At 54.4% G+C, this 20,980-nt stretch overlaps 2 protein-coding genes across 4 annotated transcripts; one reads left to right on the forward strand and one right to left on the reverse strand.

Annotated features, from left to right (window-relative positions):
• Window positions 1–68: 68 nt before the first annotated feature.
• On the forward strand, window positions 69–5,928 carry ZNF446 (zinc finger protein 446). 2 transcript variants are annotated; one of them, XM_040978174.1, is made up of 7 exons: window positions 69–148; window positions 1,699–2,079; window positions 2,156–2,357; window positions 2,579–2,673; window positions 3,671–3,755; window positions 3,893–3,982; window positions 4,088–5,928. In XM_040978174.1, exons 2-7 carry the CDS (start codon window positions 1,738–1,740, stop codon window positions 4,603–4,605), a joined length of 1,332 nt encoding a protein of 443 aa, XP_040834108.1. In that variant the 5' UTR covers window positions 69–148; window positions 1,699–1,737; the 3' UTR covers window positions 4,606–5,928. The 2 variants fall into 2 exon arrangements, with proteins under 2 accessions (XP_040834108.1, XP_040834109.1); XM_040978175.1 differs by having other exon boundaries at window positions 2,582–2,673.
• Window positions 5,929–13,604: 7,676 nt separating this feature from the next.
• On the reverse strand, window positions 13,605–20,747 carry SLC27A5 (solute carrier family 27 member 5). 2 transcript variants are annotated; one of them, XM_040978370.1, is made up of 10 exons: window positions 20,004–20,747; window positions 19,487–19,696; window positions 18,978–19,136; window positions 16,457–16,581; window positions 15,547–15,741; window positions 15,362–15,452; window positions 14,577–14,775; window positions 14,313–14,410; window positions 14,007–14,137; window positions 13,605–13,921 (listed from the first exon to the last, which is right to left on the reverse strand). In XM_040978370.1, the coding sequence occupies exons 1-10, from the start codon at window positions 20,689–20,691 to the stop codon at window positions 13,745–13,747; spliced, it is 2,073 nt and encodes a 690-aa protein (XP_040834304.1). In that variant the 5' UTR covers window positions 20,692–20,747; the 3' UTR covers window positions 13,605–13,744. The 2 variants fall into 2 exon arrangements, with proteins under 2 accessions (XP_040834304.1, XP_040834305.1); XM_040978371.1 differs by having other exon boundaries at window positions 20,256–20,745.
• Window positions 20,748–20,980: the final 233 nt, after the last annotated feature.

Here is a 20,980-nt window from a genome sequence, read left to right on the forward strand (position 1 = left end):
CTCAAGACGACGAAGGCGCAGAAGCCTGGACTAAGCGATGCATCTGATTGGGCCAAAAATTACTTCTCCGCCCCACCCCTCGCCAATGGACGCCAGGTCCGCTGTGCGCAGGCGCAGTGTTTTGTCGCGCCGCCCACGCTGACTGCAGGTGAGTCCCGGGGCTTTGGGGGAGATAACTCTGAAAACTACTTCACGGCTGAAGCCGCCCGGAGAAGCGGCGCGGCTCTCCGTCGTGGGGACGCCTCAGGAAGCTGCGCGCTCGCTTGCCGAGGTCGCGCCTGCGCTGCGATTTTGAGGCTCATGGGAACCGTAGTACGAAGGGAGGGGCGTGTGTGGCTGGTGTCACCTCCTGGGAGTGGGCTGTGGCCAGGGCGGCGTGTGTGGCTGGTGTCACCTCCCGGGAGTGGGCCGTGGCTGGTGCAGTGTGTGGCTGGTGTCACCTCCCGGGAGTGGGCTGTGGCCAGGGCGGCGTGTGTGGCTGGTGTCACCTCCCGGGAGTGGGCCGTGGCTGGTGCAGTGTGTGGCTGGTGTCACCTCCTGGGAGTGGGCTGTGGCCAGGGCGGCGTGTGTGGCTGGTGTCACCTCCCGGGAGTGGGCCGTGGCTGGGGCGGTGTGTGTGGCTGGTGTCACCTCCTGGGAGTGGGCCGTGGCTGGGGCGGTGTGTGTGGCTGGTGTCACCTCCTGGGAGTGGGCCATGGCCGGGGCAGTGTGTGGCTGGTGTCACCTCCCGGGAGTGGGCCGTGGCTGGGGCGGTGTGTGGCTGGTGTCACCTCCCGGGAGTGGGCCGTGGCTGGGGCGGTGTGTGGCTGGTGTCACCTCCCGGGAGTGGGCTGTGGCCGTGGCTGGGGCGGTGTGTGTGGCTGGTGTCACCTCCCGGGAGTGGGCTGTGGCCGTGGCCGGGGCGGTGTGTGTGGCTGGTGTCACCTCCCGGGAGTGGGCCGTGGCTGGGGCTGTGTGTGGCTGGTGTCACCTCCTGGGAGTGGGCCGTGGCCGGGGCGGTGTGTGTGGCTGGTGTCACCTCCTGGGAGTGGGCCATGGCCGGGGCAGTGTGTGGCTGGTGTCACCTCCTGGGAGTGGGCTGTGGCTGGGGCTGTGTGTGGCTGGTGTCACCTCCTGGGAGTGGGCTGTGGCCGGGGCTGTGTGTGGCTGGTGTCACCTCCCGGGAGTGGGCCGTGGCCGGGGCGGTGTGTGTGGCTGGTGTCACCTCCCGGGAGTGGGCCATGGCCGGGGCAGTGTGTGGCTGGTGTCACCTCCTGGGAGTGGGCTGTGGCCGGGGCTGTGTGTGGCTGGTGTCACCTCCTGGGAGTGGGCTGTGGCCGGGGCTGGGGCTGTGTGTGGCTGGTGTCACCTCCCGGGAGTGTGCTGTGGCTGGGGCAGCACGGATGGCTGGTGTCACCTCCTGGGAGTGGGCCGTGGCCGGGGCGGCGTGTGTGGCTGGTGTCACCTCCTGGGAGTGGGCTGTGGCTTGGGTGCTGTGTTGGCTGGTGTCACCTCCCAGGAGTGGGCCATGGCTGGGGCGGCATGAGTGGCTGGTGTCACCTCCTGGGAGTGTGCTGTGGCCGGTGCGGTGTGGTTGACTCTTTGTTTCCACATTAGTCCCTTCTGCACTCAGGTCCCTATGCCTGTCTCTTGCCCACCCCTGGCCTCTGCCCCAGGCTGGTCCCAGTAGCAGGCACACTGATCTCTCCTTTCCTTTAGATCCCTCTTGGCAGCTCCAGGAAGACAACTTGGACAAGAATGCCCTCTCCGCTGGGTCCCCCACACCTGTCCGTCTCCAGCCCCAAGTCCCTGCTTGAAGAACCTGAGGCTGCGCGCCTGCGCTTCCGGGGTTTCCGTTACCAGGAGGTGGCGGGTCCGCGAGAGGCCCTGGCCCAGCTCCGCGAGCTGTGCCGCCAGTGGCTGCAGCCTGAGCTGTGCTCCAAGGAGCAGATGCTGGAGCTGCTGGTGCTGGAACAGCTTCTGAGTACACTGCCCCCCGAGATCCAGGCCTGGGTTCAGGACCAGCGGCCAGGCAGCCCTGAAGAGGCTGTGGCCTTGGTGGAGGGGCTGCAGCATGACCCTGGGCAGCTGCTGGGCTGGGTGAGTGTGGTTGGCATTGGCTTTTTGGAGGGACAGATGTAGGCTGGAGCCTCTGTGAACTTCCTCTTCTTTGCAGATCACAGTACATGTCTTGAAGCAGTCAGTGCTCCCTGTGACCCAGAAGCCTGAAGAGTCCTTGGAGAGCCCCCGACCCTCAGGGACGGCAGAGACCCCTGGGGCAACCCTTGGGGAGGGTTTGCAAGATGCCCGGATGGAGAAGTCTACCCAGCTCAGCTGCAGTGTGAAGGAAGAGCCTGGTGTTGATAGGCAGGAGCTGGGTGAGGAGGCCTCACCAGAGCTAGGGGCTGCTGGAGGGATTGTCTGTGTCCCTGGCTGGGATGAAGACCCTAGAGGGACAGCAGAGTTGGGTCTGGGAGGCCGGGGTTGGAGACAGGCTGCCCTCCACAGCACACAATAGAGGTGGGCCAGGGCCGCAATAGGACACAGTGTATATGCCGTGGCTCCTGTGGAGACCCCTTGCTGTCTGTCCACTCCCCAGCAGGCCACAACACCCTGCTTCCTGCCCAATCCTCTAAGGGGCACCTTGGACATGGAGAACAAGCTTGTACTTCCTTCCAGCCACCTAGGACTCAGGTGAGCAGCTGCAGCCCAGATGGGAAGTGCCAGCCCTAGGTGCAGGAGGAGTGAGGTCTGGTGGCTGCCCTCTGGTCTCCTAGGTACTTTAGCTGGTAGCTGTTGTGCTCTTGGCTGCACCAATAGCACCCACCTCCCCATGTGACACAGGCCCTGGCAGTCTTGCTAGCCCTGGAAAAGATTCAGGCCTCAGGCCATGAAGACCTGGTTCAGAGTGGCTGGACATGGTGGGCTAGGCTTCCGTAGTGCCGGAGAAGCCGGTTGGGGTTTTTGGCTCCTGAGGGCTTGGATGTGCATGGGCAGGGGACAGGATGACCACTGTGGCATAAGTCCTACATACCCTAGGTCAGAATGGAGATATACCACCTGGGAGATGCCAAGTACTTTCTCCTGGTGTGGCCTCTGGATTCTGAGTGTGGGTCCTGGGCATCCTACGCTCTCCCACCCTTGTGCTTCTGTAGCAAGACTGCTGGTTGAGATGACCTCGATGCTCAGCCTTGCCCCCACTCCCCATACACACCCTGGTGCCCTAATAACACAGAACTGTCAGGTGGTGGGCAGGCACCTCCACAGCAGTACACAGAGCCAGCCAGTGCCAACCCCTGAGCCTTTTCACCGACACTGGCACTGCTCACGGACCCGGGGTTCCTTGCTACCTCCTGATCTTGGCCCTCCGAGAATATTTCTGTGAGCAGAGCTTGGCTGGAGCCCCTGGTAGCCCCCTGGGTTTTTGCTCTCCCTTCAGCACACACCATTCAAGGCATAGTGATCATGACTGGCCCTGCCAGGCTACCTCCAAAGCCCACCTTAAGGTTCAGGCTATAGAAGGTGGCAGTGGAGGGCCAGGTGCTTCCGGAAGACCCAGAAGTCACCACTAGCACCCACAGTGCCCCAGCTGGTGAGTCACAGGTCACCTGCCTGCCCTCTCAGGTAGTGAGTAAGGATGCAGAGGGTCAGTGGAAGCAGGTGCCCACGGTGATGGGCAGTATCCTTGCAGGAGGAGTGGGGACTGCTGGACTCATCGCAGAAGGAGCTGTATTGGGATACAATGCTGGAGAAATATGGCACAGTTGTCTCCCTGGGTGAGGAGCCACCCCAACCTGGGTTGTGTATCTGCAGTGCAGCCATTCCCATGTCACCTGCCAGCACCCTCACCTGTCCCTCCTGTATGCTAGCCCCTTGCCTGGTGCTTGACCAGTCCTTACTCCTACCCCAACAGGGTTACCAGCTCCCCAGCCAGCAGTCCAAGTCGAATCCCAGCCTGAGATACCACACATGGAGTCAGAGGTCCATGGGAGCCACTGCCCAGGTGAGCAGTCTTGTGCAACACACTGCCCAGTCCAGGTTGGGAAGAGAGGAAGGCCGTGTCACAGGTGTAGGGCTCATCTGGCTCTGCCCCTTTCTCCTTCCCTAGCAAGTGAGAGCCAGAGCCTCTGTGAGGATCCACCCAGTGGCCCAGAGGCCCAGCCACCCCAGGACTCGGGAGCTGTCACCTGGAAGGGCCAGCTCTCTGGGCCCAGTCCAGGGACATCGTCTGCATGCCCTCTGCCCGCACCCCCAGGGGCCAGGCTAGAACCAGGCGCTGTGCAGAGGAAGCCCTACATGTGCAAGCAGTGTGGCCGTAGCTTTGACTGGAAATCGGTGTTTGTCATCCACCACCGGTCTCATACTGGCGAACAGAGCACAGAGAAGCTGCCCCAGGCTCCCCGGGAATCCCCTACCCCACACCTCCCACGGCGTACTCTCACTGGCCCTCGGAGCTATGCGTGTGAGGAATGTGGATGCAGCTTCAGCTGGAAATCGCAGCTGGTCATCCATCGCAAGAACCATGCCAGCCAGCGACGTCACTTGTGTGGTGACTGTGGCCGGGGCTTCGACTGGAAGTCACAGCTGGTCATCCATAGGAAGAGCCACCAGCAGGAGGTCCCCTGAGTTATGCAGAAGGTGGCCCTGCTTTGGAGGCCTCACATTCCGTGAAGCCTGGCTGCAGCCCCCAACCCCAGCAGTCCACCCGAATTGGGCTATCTCAGCGTGGGAGATGGCAGGCAGCAGGGGACACCAGAGGAATGTGGGGTTCCAGAGGGTCCCCTCCTCCCCCTGCGTAGCCCGTCCTGAAAGGCCACTTGGGCGTGAATGGCCTCCATCCCTGCCTTGGAGTGAGGTCTAGGTTGGGATCCATGGCTGACCAGGTGTCTGACTGATGATGGCTGTACAGGCTGTCCTGGCTGATGTGCACCCTGGGTGTGTCCTCAGAGACCCTGCTGCTCTGTAACTCTGGGCCCTGGGGCTGGTAAGGAAAGTGGCAGCAAGCCAGAACACTCCACAGGACACCCAGACCTGGTAAGTGTTAGAAGCTTGGCATTTGAAGTGGGATGTTTTGACTGAGTCCTGATTCCTGGCTTCAGCTGCCCCGATGAGCCATGTGCCATGTGCTGTGCCTGCTTGCTGTTAGAGGCACAGGGCGACTGAACCCAGAAGATCCAGCCATCCCCATCCCATTGTGCCCATCACACAGGATGACCAGGCAGCTTCCTGCCGCCCAGGGACACTTGTCTGGAGTCCCGGGTGCTGACTTGGACTCGGTGCACTGCTCAGTTTCTTGTTGCTGCTGTAACAAACTGGCTAGAGCAACACATTATAGACCATGAAGGTCGGACTCTGAAATGGGCTTCCGTGCCGAAAGTCCAACCACCAACAGGGCTGGTTCCTCCTTTCAGCCCTGGGAGAGAGGTGGTTTTCTTGCCTTCCCCAGCTCCCAGAGGTCCCCCTATTCCTTGGATTGTGCCTGTTTCAAAGCCAGCAGTGTGTGGCCAGCTCTTCCTCTCTCATCCTCCAGGAGAACGTGCAGGTTATTTAAGTTTGGTTAGACCAAAGGGCTTGGATTGATTTCCAGGGACTCAGGAAGCTGACAGCAGGACCCAGGGCTCACGTCAGTCCTGAGTCCGCGAAGGCCAAGCTGGGATGTAGAGCATTGACGTGCAGGGTCGGGTCAGATGGAGCAAGCTGCAGATGGAGGGCTGCCCCGAGGCAGGTGGGAGGCTTTTAAATGAGGTTTTTCATTTTTAAATGTAACTTGGAACAAATAGGAAAATGGCCCTAATTGTGTTGTTTCATGGTAGTGCTCATTGCAGGGTCCGTATAAGTTTGAAATTCCTCTAATTCCTACTCTTCTCATTCCCAAATCTCCTGATGTCATTAAAATTGTACCATGTTTGTGTTTGGATGAATTTTCCACTTTGTGTACAGCATTGTAATTTCTGCCAAGCCCAGAATTCTTATACTGCCCCTGCCACATGCTTGGGGAAGTAGCTGAAGCCAGGAGTCAGAGTGGACATGGGACTGATACACCGCAGGACACAGCTATCTTAACTGCTTCGTCAACGCACACATACACACACTCAGTTTTTTTTTTTTTTTAAAGATTTATTTTTATTGTTTTTTCATTGGAAAGGCGGATATACAGAGAGGAGAGACAGAGAGGAAGGTCTTCCGTCCGATGATTCACTCCCCAAGTGAGCGCAACGGGCCGATACTATGCCGATCCGAAGCCAGGAGCCTCTTCCGGGTCTCCCACGCGGGTGCAGGTTCCCAAAGCTTTGGGCCGTCCTCGACTGCTTTCCCAGGCCACAGGCAGGGAGCTGAATGGGAAGCGGGGCTGCCGGGATTAGAACCGGCGCCCATATGGGATCCCGGGCGTGCAAAGCGAGGACCTTTAACCACTTGCGCCACCGCGCCGGGCCCCACACACTCAGTTTTTAAAATAATTACAAAGGGGGCCCGGTGCACTAGTCTAGCAGTTAGAGTCCTCGCCTTCAAAGCGCCAGGATTCCATAATGGCACTGGTTCTAATCCCGGCGGCTCCACTTCCCATCCAGCTCCCTGCCTGTGGCCTGGGAAAGCAGTCGAGGATGGCCCAAAGCCTTAGGACCCTGCACCCGTGTGGGAGACCCGAAAGAAGCTGCTGGTTCCTGGCTTTGGATCAGCGCAGCTCCAGCCATTGCAGTCACTTGGGGAGTGAATCATTGGATAAAAGATCTTCCTCTCCTCCTCTGTGTATATATGACTTTCCAATAAAAATAAATGAATCTTTTAAAAAAATAGAGAAAGGGTTGTCTTCCATTAGCTGTTTCACTCCCCAGGAGCTTGGAACTTTAACTGGGTCTTCCATGTGCTGGCAGAGTCCCAAACACTTGGGCCGTCATTCTCTGCCATTCCCAGACTGTTAACAAAGAGCTGTATCAGAATTAAAGCAACAAGGACACAAACCAGTGCCAATATGGGGTTCCAGTATCACAGGCAGCAGCTTTATCCACTGTCCCATACAGTGCCAGCCATGAAAATGTTTTCGTTTTTGTCTCGAGGGCAGAGAAACAGAAACGAGGGGGGGGCGCCCAGCAGGTCAAACTGCTGTCTGATGCCGGCATCTGTCTAGGCTGCTCTACTTCACACTGGGTTCCCTGCTGATATTGCTGCCGGGGAAGCAGTGCAAGGGGATTCAAGAGTTTGGACCCTTGCCACATACATGGGAGACCTGGCTGGAGTCCCAAGTGGCTTGTGTCTGTGCCACCAATATGGGCGATCTGGATGGGGTTCATGATTCACAGCCTGGGTGTGGCCCAACCTGTCTGTCGTAGGCACCTGGAAAGTGAACCAGCAGGTGAGAAGACTGTGTGTTAAAATTTCTGTTTGAAGGGCATAGTGACAGAAAGTGAAAGTCTTCCCCTACTGGTTCACTCACCAAGCATCAACAATGGTTAGGGCCAGGCCAAGTGAAGCCAGGCACTTGTTGCTATTCCTAGGAGGGAACAGATGAAGTGCCTAAGGTACGTGTTAGCAAGAAGCTGGGTTAGAGATGGAGGCAAAACTGAATGTCAGGCCCTCTGATAATGGGATGCAGGCATTCCGAATAGCAGCTTTGCTGGCCAGGTTCCTCCTGAAAGAAACATGAGTGTGGCCAAACTTGCACATAATTTGTTGCAGAAGAGGCAGCCCTGGACCTCAAAGGATGGACAAAGCCTGGGCCTTTGGCCACTGTACATAACCCCAGTCTCCTGAAAGAAACAGGAGTCTGATGGAAACTGACAACCTATTGTGTACAGGAGAGGAGGGCTGGATCTAAGTTAAGCTTAGGGACTTTGGTGCTGTAGGGTGTACACAGAACTCTGTCAGCCAAGTCGGGTAGAGAAATGACAAGGACCACAGCTGCCACTGAAGATGCAGCCTCAGGCCCAGCATGATAGCCTAGTGGCTAAAGTCCTTGCCTTGTATGTGCCAGGATCCCACATGGGCACCACTTCACTTCCCATCCAGCTCCCTGCCATGGCCTAGGAAAGCAGTGGAGGATGGTCCAAAGCCTTGCGACCCTACACCTGGGGGGGGGGGGGGGACACCTGGAGGACATTCCTGGCTTCGGATCGGCGCAGCTTTGACCATTGCAGTTATTTGGGGAATGACTATTCAGACAAAAGATCTTTCTCTCTGCCTCTCCTCCTCCCTCCCTCCCTCTCTCTATATATATCTATCTATCTGACTTTGCAATAAAAATAAATAAATAAAAAAAAAACATCCTCAACTGTGGAAGCCAAGCAGGGCTGCACTGCATTGTCCCTGTGTCCCATCCTATCCCCAGCACCTCCACTACATTCCACATTGCAGGTCTAGTGGACTCAATTCCCACCAAAGCTGATCCAAGCATCACCAGCTCCCCTGAGGGTCTTTGCACAGTAGAGCTGGCACAGGTCCTGTGTATGCCACTTCTCTTGAGTCCAGTTCAAGTCTGGCACCGCTGTCCACAGCCCAGTCAAGGTTAAATCATAGCCTGCAGGTCACTGCCTGGGGATGGTCACTGTTGTGGGGTTGCTGTCATCACACAGCATTATTACCACCAGAATTCACCCACAAGTAGCTGGCCTTGTGAATGTTCCCACAGGGCCCAAGTAGTACAGATGCAGAAGCATCTGAGTCGTTGCACACTGCACTTCCCAGAGGCGTTGCTCTCCGTTCGCTCCCTGCTACTAGGCACCTAGCGGTGCTCTGGCGCTGACTACAGAGCAGAGGCCTTGCTGTCAGCTAGGTGTCAGACTACAACCCCAACAATGCACAGAGAGGCACGCACTTCCTTGAGCCGGTACTGCCCAGTCTGAGGTGATGCGAACCAACCTACATTTCCACATTGCTCTTGGTAGCACTTCCAATGCCAGGTCGGCGCAGACTCGGTTTTCTGCATCTGGGTTCCTGCAAGCACCTTCTGTGGGAACCACAACGCCCTGGAAGCGCTTCAGCCTTTGACTCTGGGCAGACTACACCTCCCGTGGCCCAACTGAGCTCACAGACTGTGCCAAGAGGTACATCTCTAAACTGCCCCTGGTCCTTACCCTCCTGTAGAGTTGAGAAAATGGCTTTCCTCCGGGACGAGTGGGAGGTATTCAGTGAGGAGAACCCCCCTTTTCCAGAGTGAAAGAGTTAATTGTCAAGGTGACTGTACTCCTGGAAGCCTGGAATCTCCAAAGAGACGCCTGCATCCTGTTAGGAAAGAACTGCTGCTTAAAACACCAGGAAGCACACACATCAGTAAGATCTTGGCGTCTTTAAATACTTAAGGGAAACACAGCTACCTTCAAGGCATGCTGTTTTACTACTGTTTTGCACTGAAATTATAAGATCAGAATCCCTATGCATTATAAAATTTTATTGCCTTTTTTTTTTTACATTCTTTACATAGTTAATTAGGGCAAAAGGGTTCAAGGCTACAGAAAAGTAAGACTATTATTTCCACATTGTTTTTGTCATGTATCCTGGGTAAAGGGAGAAGTCGTACCCAGCCTCCCACCCATGCCAGGTCCTGGATGTAGGATCCTGCTCAGTTATGAATTGCTGCCAGTCTCGCCATTACAAGCACGATGAGGTCACTGAAGAATCCACTGATTGACATAGTCCAACTTAGAGTCTCCGTTTGCCCAGTTTTTTACTTTTCACTGCCACCATATGGGTGAGGTAGTTGACTTTTTTTTTTCTTTGTGTAACTCAGGCTTTTTTTTTTATGATTTATTTATTTTTATTACAAAATCATGCATACAGAGAGGAGGAGAGACAGAGAGGAAGATCTTCCATCCAGTGATTCACTCTCCAAGTGACCGCAATGGCCAGTACTGCACCAATCCGAAGCCAGGAACCAGGAACCTCTTCTGGGTCTCCCACGCTGGTGCAGGATCCCAAGACTTTGGGCCGTCCTCAACTGCTTTCCCACCACAAGCAGGGAGCTGGATGGGAAGTGGAGCTGCTGGGATTAGAACCGGCGCCCTTATGGGATCCTGGTGCGTTCAAGGTGAGGACTTTAGTTGCTAGGCCATGCCGCCGGGCCAGGACAATCTTTACATAGTTAATTTGGGTAAAAAGGTTCAAGGGCTGTAGGAAAGTGGCTAAGACTATTATTCCCATATTGTTTCCTTCATGTATCGGAGGTAAATGGGGATATTAAGGGAGAAGCCCCACCCAGTTTCCCACCAACCCCAAGTCCGGGATATGGGGCATGCTCTGAGACACTTAAGTGGTTTTGATAATTCAGCAGTGTTATGGCCTGCCGTTACTTGTAACGAGGACACAGGGAGGGTCTGAGGGATTGAAGGCACCGACTTGAGAGCACTGATGGTAGAAATCTCTCTCCGAAGCCTCTCCCAGGCTTCCCTTTATTGCCTTCTCTCTTGACCTTTCACCTACTTCTTGTTTACGCTTTACCCCACACCCTCATTAGTGCATATTGGCTACAGCTGAGACCAGGTGCTTCTAGCCCCAAGCCCACTCACTGTAGTGATCGGCTTAACGAGTGCTAGTCAACTCCTTAGCCCACATCACACCAGTTATGAATCGCTGCCAATCTCGCCACTCCAAACATGATGAGGTCGTTGAAAAATCCACTGATTGCCATAGTCCATCATAGCGTCTTCGTTTGCCCAGCATTTCGCTGCCAACATATAGCTGAGGTGGTTGATTGACTTGTTCTGTCCTCTGTCTTTTCTTGGTTAGGGTTCTGAGTCCGGCATTTCAATTGGAGAGATCCCCAAAGAAGCTTTGTCTGAGGTGTTCCCAGACCAGATTCTTGTATGTATTAGCAAGTACAGGGCCCAGCACAGTCCATCATCCCGATCAGCTGGTGTTTGCAATTGCTGGGTTGGTTCTCTTTCCAGCCCTGTCTTCCACTGGAACCAATGGGTGTTGCAGTCCAGCCTGGTTCTGCCCAGTGCATTGTTTTTTTTTTTTTTTTTTTAGATTTATTTATTTTTATTACAAAGTCAGATATACAGAGAGGAGGAGAGACAGAGAGGAAGATCTTCTATCCAGTGATTCACTCCCCAAGTGAGCGCAAGGTGCTGTGCTGATCTGAATCCAAAGCCAGGAACTTCCTCCAGGTCTCCCACATGGGTGCAGGGTCCCAAGGCATTGATTGGTCCATCCTCAACTGCTTTCCCAGGCCACAAGCAGGGAGCTGGATGGGAAGTGATGCTGCTGGGATTAGAACCAGTGCTCATATGGGGATCCTGGCACGTTCAAGGCGAGGACTTAAGCCGCTAGGCCATGCCACCAGCCCCGGACTGACGTGTTCTGTCCTCTGTCTTCATGGTTAGGATTCTGAGTCTGACAGTTCAACTGGGGAGATCGCCAAAGAAACTTTGTCTGATGTGTTCCCAGACCAGATTCTTGTATGTACTAGCAAGTACAGGGCCCAGCACAGTCCATTGCCCCAATCAGTTGGTGGTTGCAATTGCTGGGTCAGTTCTCTTTCCAGCCCTGTCTTCCACTGGAACTAATGGGTATTGCTGTCCAGCCTGATTCTGCCCAGCACACACTTTGCCCTCACATAAACCAGTGGGAGCTGCAGCCTAGTTGGAGCAACCCATAATAACCCCCACCAGGCCCACCCCCTATCCTGGTTTGCCAGTATGTGCAGCAGACTAGTCCAGTCTGTCCAGCCTCCCATTCTGCTCTCATACATGTCAATGGATATTGAAGCCTAGTTCAACCCAACCAGCCTCACTATCCAGCCCACACACATACTGGTGGGTGCCTCTCTGTCTAGCCTCCAGCCCGATCCTGGTTTTCATGCCCTCCAGTGGGAGTGGTAACACACGAGGGGGGTGCCCACTCTTTCCCTTCTAGGCCACTGCCACTCCCGGATCATGCACTTTCCAGGTGGTTCTGCAGTTTAACTTGACAGATTCAGCCCCCAGTGCCAGGATCTATCAGCTGATGCTGTGGCAAAGCCCAACCAACCCTCACCCACTCTAATTTTTGTTTACACCAGTAGGAATAATCAGTGTAGCCTGGCTTTTCCCTGATCTAGTCCACATGAGGCCCCACAGGTGCTGTGGTGACCCTGCCTAGTCTGGTCTGCTCCCATCCCAGCTGACGCTCTCCAATGGGAATGGTTGTCCAGCAGGGAATGCCCCCACCTACCCTCTGCCAGCTCCGCCCCTTCCCTCCCTGGTTCTCATGGGTGCTGGTTGGGCGCTGTGGTCACATCTGGTACAGGTCACTTCACCTTAGCATTCCGTAATGTCCACTGGTTTTTGTCTCATCCGAACCTGGCTCGACCCATACTCTGTTTTGGTGCTCTGATTCACCAGTGGGTGATGTGACCTGGTTCAGCCTGGTCTGCCCCTGACCCCCAAATGTATGCCTACTCGGTTCACCTCCTGTCCTAGCAAGAACAGTGGCTTTTCCTGACTGGCCTTCAATCCAATCCGGTTCTTACTGTTGGATGTTTCAGCCCAGCCACGGCTTGTCATACCCACATACAGCTCACACATGGCTCAGTAAGGGCTGAAACCTAGCCTAGTCCGTCCCACATCTACCCTGGTCCTCCAGAGCACCAGATGGTGTTGGAATCTAGCCTGGCTTGGTGCGTCCAGTCCCAGTCCACACTTGAGCCAAGGGAGACTACAGCCACATCCAGATTAGAACTCAGCCCCAATTTCAGCCCCCGAGCACCTTGGTGGGAATCTCAACCCAGCTAGAGTGTCCCCTTAGCTCCCCAACCAGGCCTGTTCCCAGCCATAGATTGTGCACATGCCAGTGGGTGCTCTGGCTCAGCTTGGCATAGCCCCTCACCTACCTTGGCCTTTGCCTTAGATGCTGTGGCTTAGCGTCCCTGGCTCATGCAGACCAGTAAGTACAAGAGCCTAGCTCAGCATGACCTGTGCTCCATCCTGATTTCTAATTTTGCTTGTGAGCTAAGGTTTGCCTTCCTGCCTGGTCCACCCAGGTCCATTACCAACCCACACATTAGGCAGCCATTGGAGCTACTTTACCCAGCTTGTCCGACCCCTAGGTCTGGACCATGTGTTCACCAGCAGGAGCTATGACACATGAGGGGAGTTTCCCAAGTTCCTCCACTTGATCCACTCCCAGACCCAGTTCTCATACATGCCAGTCAGTTTTATTATTGCCTGTTTTCTGCTCTGGGTTTTCACGTAGATACTTGCTATAAAACCCCCTCATTTATTTTCTTCAATGTGCTTCTTGTTCATGGCAAGAAGTGGCTGCCTGACTGAAGAATATAAACATCTCACTTGTCTTGGAGTCTTGCTCAATTTCTTTGAACCCCAACACTAGAGGTTTCCACATCCTGATTGCTGGATTTGCCCAGGAGTTCCCTGTTCCCACCTTTGAAAGCTGCTGTATGGCTGGAGCAGGATGGCTCACCTCAGAGGCTCCTCTCAGGGGCCTACTGACCCAGGGTGAGCCACTCCGAGGCCACAGATGGTGACATGGGCTTTCTCTGCTCCAGTGGCTGAGGGACTGGCTAGCTCCTCCAGCATCCCTGGCCTTGCCCACACAGGGCTGGGGTCTCTGAAGACACTGGGAGCCCTAGAGGAAGGTCCCGCAGCACTGGATCCTGCACTTCTCCATGCACACAAACACCAATTTCTGGGTACACATTCAAATTTATTGTTGCTATGCTAACAGGCCCCATGTCATTTCTAACTGTGGGGCCAGGCTGGAATGCATAGCAGCCACAGAGTTGGGATCAGCATTGGTCCCTGCTTCTTCAGATGTCCTGGGGATGACTGGGTGGTCAGAGCTTCCAGGTCCCCTCACACACAGCCCGGAACATGTCTGCTGTCAGGGGCCGAAAGGCCTGGGCCTGGTTGTCCAGTATAAACAGGGGGTCACCAATGATCCCCACGTTGAAGCCCTCTTGCGCCAACTGAGACTTCTTCAGCTTGAAGGTGCTCGTGATGTCCAGGGTGTCCTACAGGGCAGTGATGGTCACTCCATGATTGGGACAACACCTTTAGCTGCAAACCCTCCACCACTCCACCCAATTGTGCACTCACCTGGATGCGGATGAAATGTGGAGTAGCATAAGTTGGGAGCCAGGCACGGGCATGCTGGTACAACTCCTGCCCATTGAAAGTCCGGCCAGGGGCCAGCTTCACAGCCGCCATGCCTATCTTGCCTTCACACCCTGTAGCACACACAGGTTACTTTGGGTTTACCCACCTCACCGCCAAATGACTTTCACTGCCTGTCTCAGCTCTGCTCCTTGGTGAGCAACCAGCCCTGTTTCAAAACTTTCTGTGCTGTTATTTTCCCCACCAGCAAAACTACTGCAGGTGTGAAATGAGGCCCACTCTCCTTACCTGGCACAGGTACACCATAGACATTCACTTCCTGCAGGAAGTCCACAAGGTTCAGCACGCCCTCCACCTCCCGAGTAGACACGTTCTCACCCTTCCATCTGTCAACGTGGAAGCTGCTTTGAGGCACTGCCTCCCCGTGGGACCAGGAGCCCTTCAAGATGGGGAACTCCTCTCCCTCCCCACACACTGAAAGGATCTGGGAGTACCCTAAGCCACCCCATCCCAGATCCAGAAGGCTAGCTTCCAAGACACCCCACCCCGCACCGGAAGGTGTCTCCAAGTCGGTCTTGGAAGTAGAGGAATCCTTCCTGGTCCATGATCAGTACATCCCCGGTGTTGTAGTAAATATCGCCTTCTTGTCGCACATGTCGCACCAGTTTCCGTTCTGATTGTTCTTTGGGCCCGCGGTAGCCCAGGAAGGGATTGTGGCGTAGTACTTTAGTCAGGAGGAGCCCTGCTTTCCCTGGAGGGGAGGTGGGAGTAGGAGCAAGGTAGGAACGCTGAGCAAGAACCTCCAGAGCTCACCAGCCCTCTGCTGGAGATTTCCAGAAAGGTGGGATTCCAATCCAGCACCCTGCCAAAGAGAGGCAGGGAGAGAACAAGACAGAATGAGAGAGATGCAGACACAGAGAAATAGGGAAAAAGAGCAGCAGATGTCCTTGGGGGCAAGGGCAGTGGACACAAATCCAGCAGTGCTCAACAGGGCACCAGGAGCCTGAAACAAGAAAGGAGGGAAGAGGAGTAGACAAATGATGTGGGGAAGAAAGGGGTACAACTAGTGCCTTGCATGGTCCTGTGAGAAGAGATGGGGAAAGGAACTGATACCTGCGAGGATGTGGCAGCTAGAGAGAGCAGCTCAGATGGACGCCCTGAATCCTTGCTGGTTATAGCAAGAGAGCTGGGCAGTCACAACACTGAGAGGCCAAGGACCCCAGGCAGTGGCTGGACAGGCCAGGGACCCTGATTCCAGATGTCCTCACTAGCCACTGCTCCCTAGGACAAAGGAGATGTGGATGTCTGCCACAGCCAAGGACATCTCCAAGCTTTACCTGGCTTCACAGGGATGCAGAATCCTTGCTTGTCCCTCACAGGCTCTGCTGCCTCAGTGTCAAATTGCACAAGCTCAAAAGGAGCCAGCATCTGCAGTGGACAAAGTGGGAGCATTGGCAGAGGACCTGTGGCCCAAACTCAAAACAGGAGGACCCCCACCAGTCTGGGCAGTCCACTCACGTACTCGAAGAAAGCAGTTTGTCTTGCCCACGGCCCCACAATGCCCTGGATAGTTGATGAAGCCAGCATTGCCCTCAGTGGAGCCATAAGCTTCCCAAATCCGGATGGGACCAAAGCGCTGCTGGAGGGTCTTCCACACGTTTGCCCGGAGTCCATTGCCAATCGCCAAGCGGACTGAGTGTATCTTGTCATCTGGTTGCTACGAGGATATCCCAAGGAGGATGAGGAGGCCACCTGGGATATGCCAAGGAACCCTTCCCTCAGGGAGGAGGGAATGTTTTACCTTGGGGGTTGCCTGGACAGGAAGGGGAGACCTAAAACTGAGAGGTCTGCCTTGGCTTCCCACTGGAATGTGGTTATTGAAGGCATTGCCTGCCAAAGTCACCCAAGTACCTTGCCCATAGGAGTTAACTCAGAGGGTTAGCTAAGGGTGGTGGGAGGCCTCATCTGCGATCCTACCCAGGGATAGTTACCTGGTCCTTTGGCCCGGTTCCCTGCCAGGTTACTCGCAGATTTTTATCTGGAAGGTGCTTGGTATCTTCAGGTGTATCTGAAAGCCTTTCCCTAGACAGGTTTCCAAGAACCATTCATGGGGATGGTTCTTCAGTGCGCCCCTAGTGAATCTGTCCTGAGTCACATCCTGTTCTAGTCACTACAATGATTTAATTCATTTTGTTTTTGTGTTACTCTTCTGGGCAGTACCTCTTTTCATTCTTTCTCTTCCCAGAGAGGGACACTGGGAGTGAGAAAAGCATCACCTGCCCAAGGCAGCACAGCTAGCTGTCAGAGGAACCCCAGGGAAGGCTTGTGTGGAGCTCATCATCTGGGAAGGACCCCACTGTGGCGCTGACTTTAGACTTTTGCTCTTGATGGCATCAGGGATTTCATGCTTCGGGTGTTCATCACGGTCTCACCTGGGGAACATTGCACAGGTACCGCAGAACCTCACCCACATACAGAATCACAGTCACGCCATGCTGCCGGCAGTCACTCCAGAAGCTGGAGGCGGAGAACTTGGGCACCAGGACACAGGTGGCTCCTGGGAGGAAGAAGAGGAGGGGTTTTCAAGTTACACTTCCTGTGAGAAGCTGCTGTAATCAGCAGACTGCTGATGAAAATAAGTCGGGGGCAAAGTGCTTAGCACAGTGGTTAAAAATGCCACTTGGGGGTCAGTCCTTTCATCCCTGCTCCCTGCTAGTACACACTGGGGGGCAGAAGAGGCCCAAGCATTTAGGACCTTCCCTCCTGCTTGAGAGACCAGGATTGAGTTTTAGACTTCTGACTTCCACTCTCATTACCCTGGCTGTAGTAGTACAGCATTTGGAAGACCTCCCTCTGTCTCTTTCCCCCCATTTTTCTGTTTCTCTGTCTTTCAAATGGAGTTCCCCTCTAAGCCCCTGGCCCTTTCCTAATCAGAACATCACAGTCAGGACTGTGCTAAAGTCCTGCCTGCATACTATGCAGAAAGTTCAGTGGCTGAAACAAAGTGATCACTGCTAACTAAGGACTTTGGATGTTATTTTTCTTTCTTTTTTTTTAAAGATTTGTTTTATTTTTATTACAAAGTCAGATATACAGAGAGGAGGAGAGATAGAGAGGAAGATCTTCCGTCTGATGATTCACTCCCCAAGTGACCACAACAGCTGGAGCTGAGCCGACCTGAAGCCAGGAGCCAGGAACTTCCTCCAGGTCTCCCACATGGGTGCAGGGTCCCAAAGCATTGAGCCATCCTCAACTGCTTTCCCAGGCCACAAGCAGGGAGCTGGATGGGAAGTGGAGCTGCCATGATTAGGCGAGGACTTTAGCCACTAGGCCGCAGCACTGGACCCTGGATGTTATTTTTAAAAAGATTGAGTTAGGGCCCAGTGTGATAATCTAGCAGCTAAAGTTCTCACCTTGAATATATCAGGATCCCATATGGGTGCCAGTTCTAATCCCAGCAGCCCCGCCTCCCATCCAGCTTCCTGCTTGTGGCCTAGGACAGCAATCGAAGATGGCCCAAAGCCTTGGGACCCTGCACCCATCTAGGAGACCCAGAAGAGCCTCCGGGCTTCTAGCATCATATCAGCTCAACTCCAGCTGATTTTTAAAAAAATAAATCTTAAAAAAACGAAAGAATTTAAAGGTCCTGTGTGATAACCTAGTGGCTAAAGTCTTCCCCTTGCATGCTAATAGTCCCAAAATGGTTATGAAATTGGGAATTACTCAAGCTTGTCCAAACTTGCCTTTTTTTGAATGTTCAATTAAACCTTCATTCAGATCCCATCCTCTGTGTTCCTCACTAGTACAAAAGGCTGGCCCAAACCTTGTTGAAGTATCTTGTCTATATGTGTTTTGGCTTTTTGTTCATTCTCTCTCAAGCTCCTGTGCAGTTATTTATTATATTTTTGAAGATACATTTATTAAAAAGAGGTCTTTAATCTACTTTAATCGCTTTTCAAACTTCCATAAAAGCCAGGAGCCAAGAAACCCATCCTGGTTTCCTACTCAGGTACAGAGACCATATCATCCAGAAGCTGAGTCAGAAGGAAGCAGGACACAAACTCTGGTGTCCCGTGTGGCGACTTAACCCACTGTGCCACAAGGCTAGGCTCCCTGCAGTTGTTTCTTGAGTGTACAGTCTCCATTCCTTTAAATAAACCCTCCTTGCCTGCACACCTTTACATCTACAACTTGTCTTTTTTTCCCATGTGAAGGCAGTGGTTTGAAATAGCCCTGGCTGAGGCCTGGGTGTCCTGTCATCCATGACATCTGGGTTGGAATCCAGCTCCAGTTGTAATCCAGTCTCCTGGGAATGTATACCCTGGGAAGCAGCAGATGCTGATCAAATGCTTGGAACCCTGCCATCCTTGGGAGAGACCTAGATTGAATTTCTGGAGCCCCGATTTGGCCTGGCCAAGTCCAGCTATTGTGGGCATCTAGGGAATGTAGCAGACCCTAGAGGATTCTCTGTCTCTCTCTCACATGCACATAGATTAAAATAAACAATACTTTTATAAAGCCCTGCCAACTAAATATCAAAATCCCTGCACCTGGGTCCAGTATTGTGGCCTAACAGCTAAAGTCCTCACCTTGAATGCGCTGGGATCCCATATGGGTGCCAGTTCTAATCCAGGCAGTCCTGCTTCCCATCCAGCTCCCTGCTTGTGGCCTAGGAAAGTAGTCAAGGATGGCCCAAACCCTTGGGACCCTGCACCCACGAAGGAGAAACTCCTGGAAGAAACTCCTGGCTCCTGGCTGTGGACTGGCTCAGCTCCAGCTGTTGTGGTCACTTGGGGAGTGAATCTAACCTATTGAGCCACATGCTGGCCTCCAGTTCTTGGATTCTACAGTGACTCCTACAATAGCCTTGGGTCCTCCTATAGCATTGTCTTGGCCACGTCACCCTGACACTCCAGTGGCCCCAACTGAAGGGATTCCCAGAGAACAGCTTACCAAGCTCTAAGCAGCCCAGGAGCCCAAGAATAAGGCCCATTGTGTGATGCAGAGGCAGGACCACATACACGACGTCATCAGGTGTGACCCCACACAAGGGTAGCATTTGGCTTATCTGCAGGACCTTCTCATGTGTGACAATAGCCGGCTTTGGGAGCCCTGAGGAGTGACAAATGGGAATGGTGAGGAGGTAAGAGGGGTGGGTCTTCATAGGCCTGTGTATAGGGTGAGCCTCTGAGGGTAGGCAGCAATGGGGACATGTTGTTGGTTTCTGGTGGAAAGGAATGGATCAACACCAAAGTTCAGTGAGGATTTCAGTAGCTGTTCTGTGGGCAGAGGTGGGATCTTGGCTCTGGGCACACAGGTCACACTGCAAGTCCAAGGTCCCTGTCAGAGGGCAGTGTAGATTTCACAAGGTCCCAGCACAGGTCCCAGAAATACAGGACAAGGCTGGGGTTAGGCCAGGGTGAGCATGCAAAGGTTAGGGCCAGGGCTGCAGGCGCCCTCACCAGTGGTCCCTGAAGTGTAGATGTACACAGCAGGGCTCTTCCGGGTGATCTTGGCACGCAGGTCAGCAGGCACTGGCTTGGACGATGCAGTATCCAGGGCAGCTCCCAGAGCCCCCACCCCTGGTGTAGGGGAGCTAGGGCTAAAGTAGAAGCAATGGACGTTCTCGGCCTGCAGTTTGGGAAGCACTTCTTCCAGGTTCTCCTGGAGGTCTGCACAGGTAGAGAGGAAACTGAGACAAGGTTCACCCTGGGGCCACAGGCGCATCTGAGGCCAGAGACAGGGCAGAAGAGTACTCAGCAGACAGACTTCTCCCTTCTTGAGTAAAAAGGGTTAAAATGGCCATTGTAAGGGAAGGAAAATTTAAAAACTGTACATCTCAGGTCACCATTGCTAGTGGTAATGGATAGAAGCAAAGGGTTCTTTGTCCAGCCTTTCCCCACAAACCTGGACCCCTGTCCTACAAACCACCCCTTGCCCCTATGCCCTTGCAGCCTCTATTGGCCCAGAGGCGCTTACCTGGGTCCACCAGCAGCACCTTGGCCCCAGAAGCCAGCACAGAGTGTACCAGTGGGAGCCCACGGATCTGTGGGTTGATCCAGGCCACTGGGCAGCCCAGCTTGGCCAGCCCCAGCCACAGACTCAGACCAGGAATGGTGTGAGAGGCCAGTACCAGGAGGGCAACAGGCTCCCCAGCAATTAGGCCAGTGGAGCTGCCCAGATGATCCTTCAGAGTCCATGCTGCCTGGCAAACCCTGGCATCCAACTCACTGAAGGTGATAGAGCAAGCCCCAGGGCCTGTCCACACCAAAGACACATGGCCAGGGTGTACTTGTGCCTGCCGCTCAAAGGAATCCACGAAGGTGTCAGGAGGCTGCCGATTGAAGCGTCGCCTAACCCGCAGGTTTAAATAGGTAGCCTTGAGCACGTAGGAAATGTCTGAAGGCAGCCAGCGTAGTCCTGGAGGTGGCCGCGGGGGTAGCAGCATCAGCGCAATGGCCGCAACTGCCAGGCTCACCCAGTGGGGCATCCAGGGGCTGAGCCAGGGTCGCACCAGCACAGCCAGGCCAAGCAGTATGCAGCATGTGGGGTCCCCCAGGAGCCAACGCAGGGCCAGGGCCAGGGCTGCGGGCCACAAAGGCTGCTCTAGGACCCACAGCATAAATAAAAGCAGCAGGAGACCAGCGAGTTGCTGCCTGCCACCCATAGTACCAACTCTTCTCTGGAACGGGTGGTTGTGAATGTACAGGCTTACTCTGTCTCAATGCCCCCTGGCTCTCACGTCCAGCCCATCCTCTCTGCCCAGGAGGCGGTGGCTCCAGCTCTGCTGGCAGTGGCTGCTCTGGGTCCAGAACTCTGCCCCCAGCTCTTCTCTTCCTCTGTTTTGCTCTGCCTGTTTACCTACCTTATCAACCCTGTTCTTCCCCAGAGCGCCATCCCCCTCTCTGTACCTGCAGGTCTTTGTTCCCTGGGCACCACCACCAATCTTCCTGCTG

The sequence above is a fragment of the Ochotona curzoniae genome, unplaced genomic scaffold (assembly GCF_017591425.1).
Source record: "Ochotona curzoniae isolate NIBS_2020 unplaced genomic scaffold, NIBS_Ocur_1.0 contig_2861, whole genome shotgun sequence".
In the NCBI taxonomy this organism is placed as follows: Eukaryota; Metazoa; Chordata; class Mammalia; order Lagomorpha; family Ochotonidae; genus Ochotona; species Ochotona curzoniae.

Excerpts from the sequence above, each read along its gene's own strand:
- ZNF446 (XM_040978174.1), top strand. The coding sequence starts at position 1,738 with ATGCCCTCTCCGCTGGGTCCCCCACACCTGTCCGTCTCCAGCCCCAAG. Across the intron at positions 2,358-2,578 it reads TGTTGATAGGCAGGAGCTGG|CAGGCCACAACACCCTGCTT; the intron begins GTGAGGAGGCCT and ends TCCACTCCCCAG. Across the intron at positions 2,674-3,670 it reads TCCAGCCACCTAGGACTCAG|GAGGAGTGGGGACTGCTGGA; the intron begins GTGAGCAGCTGC and ends GTATCCTTGCAG.
- SLC27A5 (XM_040978370.1), bottom strand. The coding sequence starts at position 20,691 with ATGGGTGGCAGGCAGCAACTCGCTGGTCTCCTGCTGCTTTTATTTATG. Across the intron at positions 19,137-19,486 it reads CTACACTTCAGGGACCACTG|GGCTCCCAAAGCCGGCTATT; the intron begins GTGAGGGCGCCT and ends GTCACTCCTCAG. Across the intron at positions 15,453-15,546 it reads AGACAAACTGCTTTCTTCGA|ATGCTGGCTCCTTTTGAGCT; the intron begins GTACGTGAGTGG and ends TGTCCACTGCAG.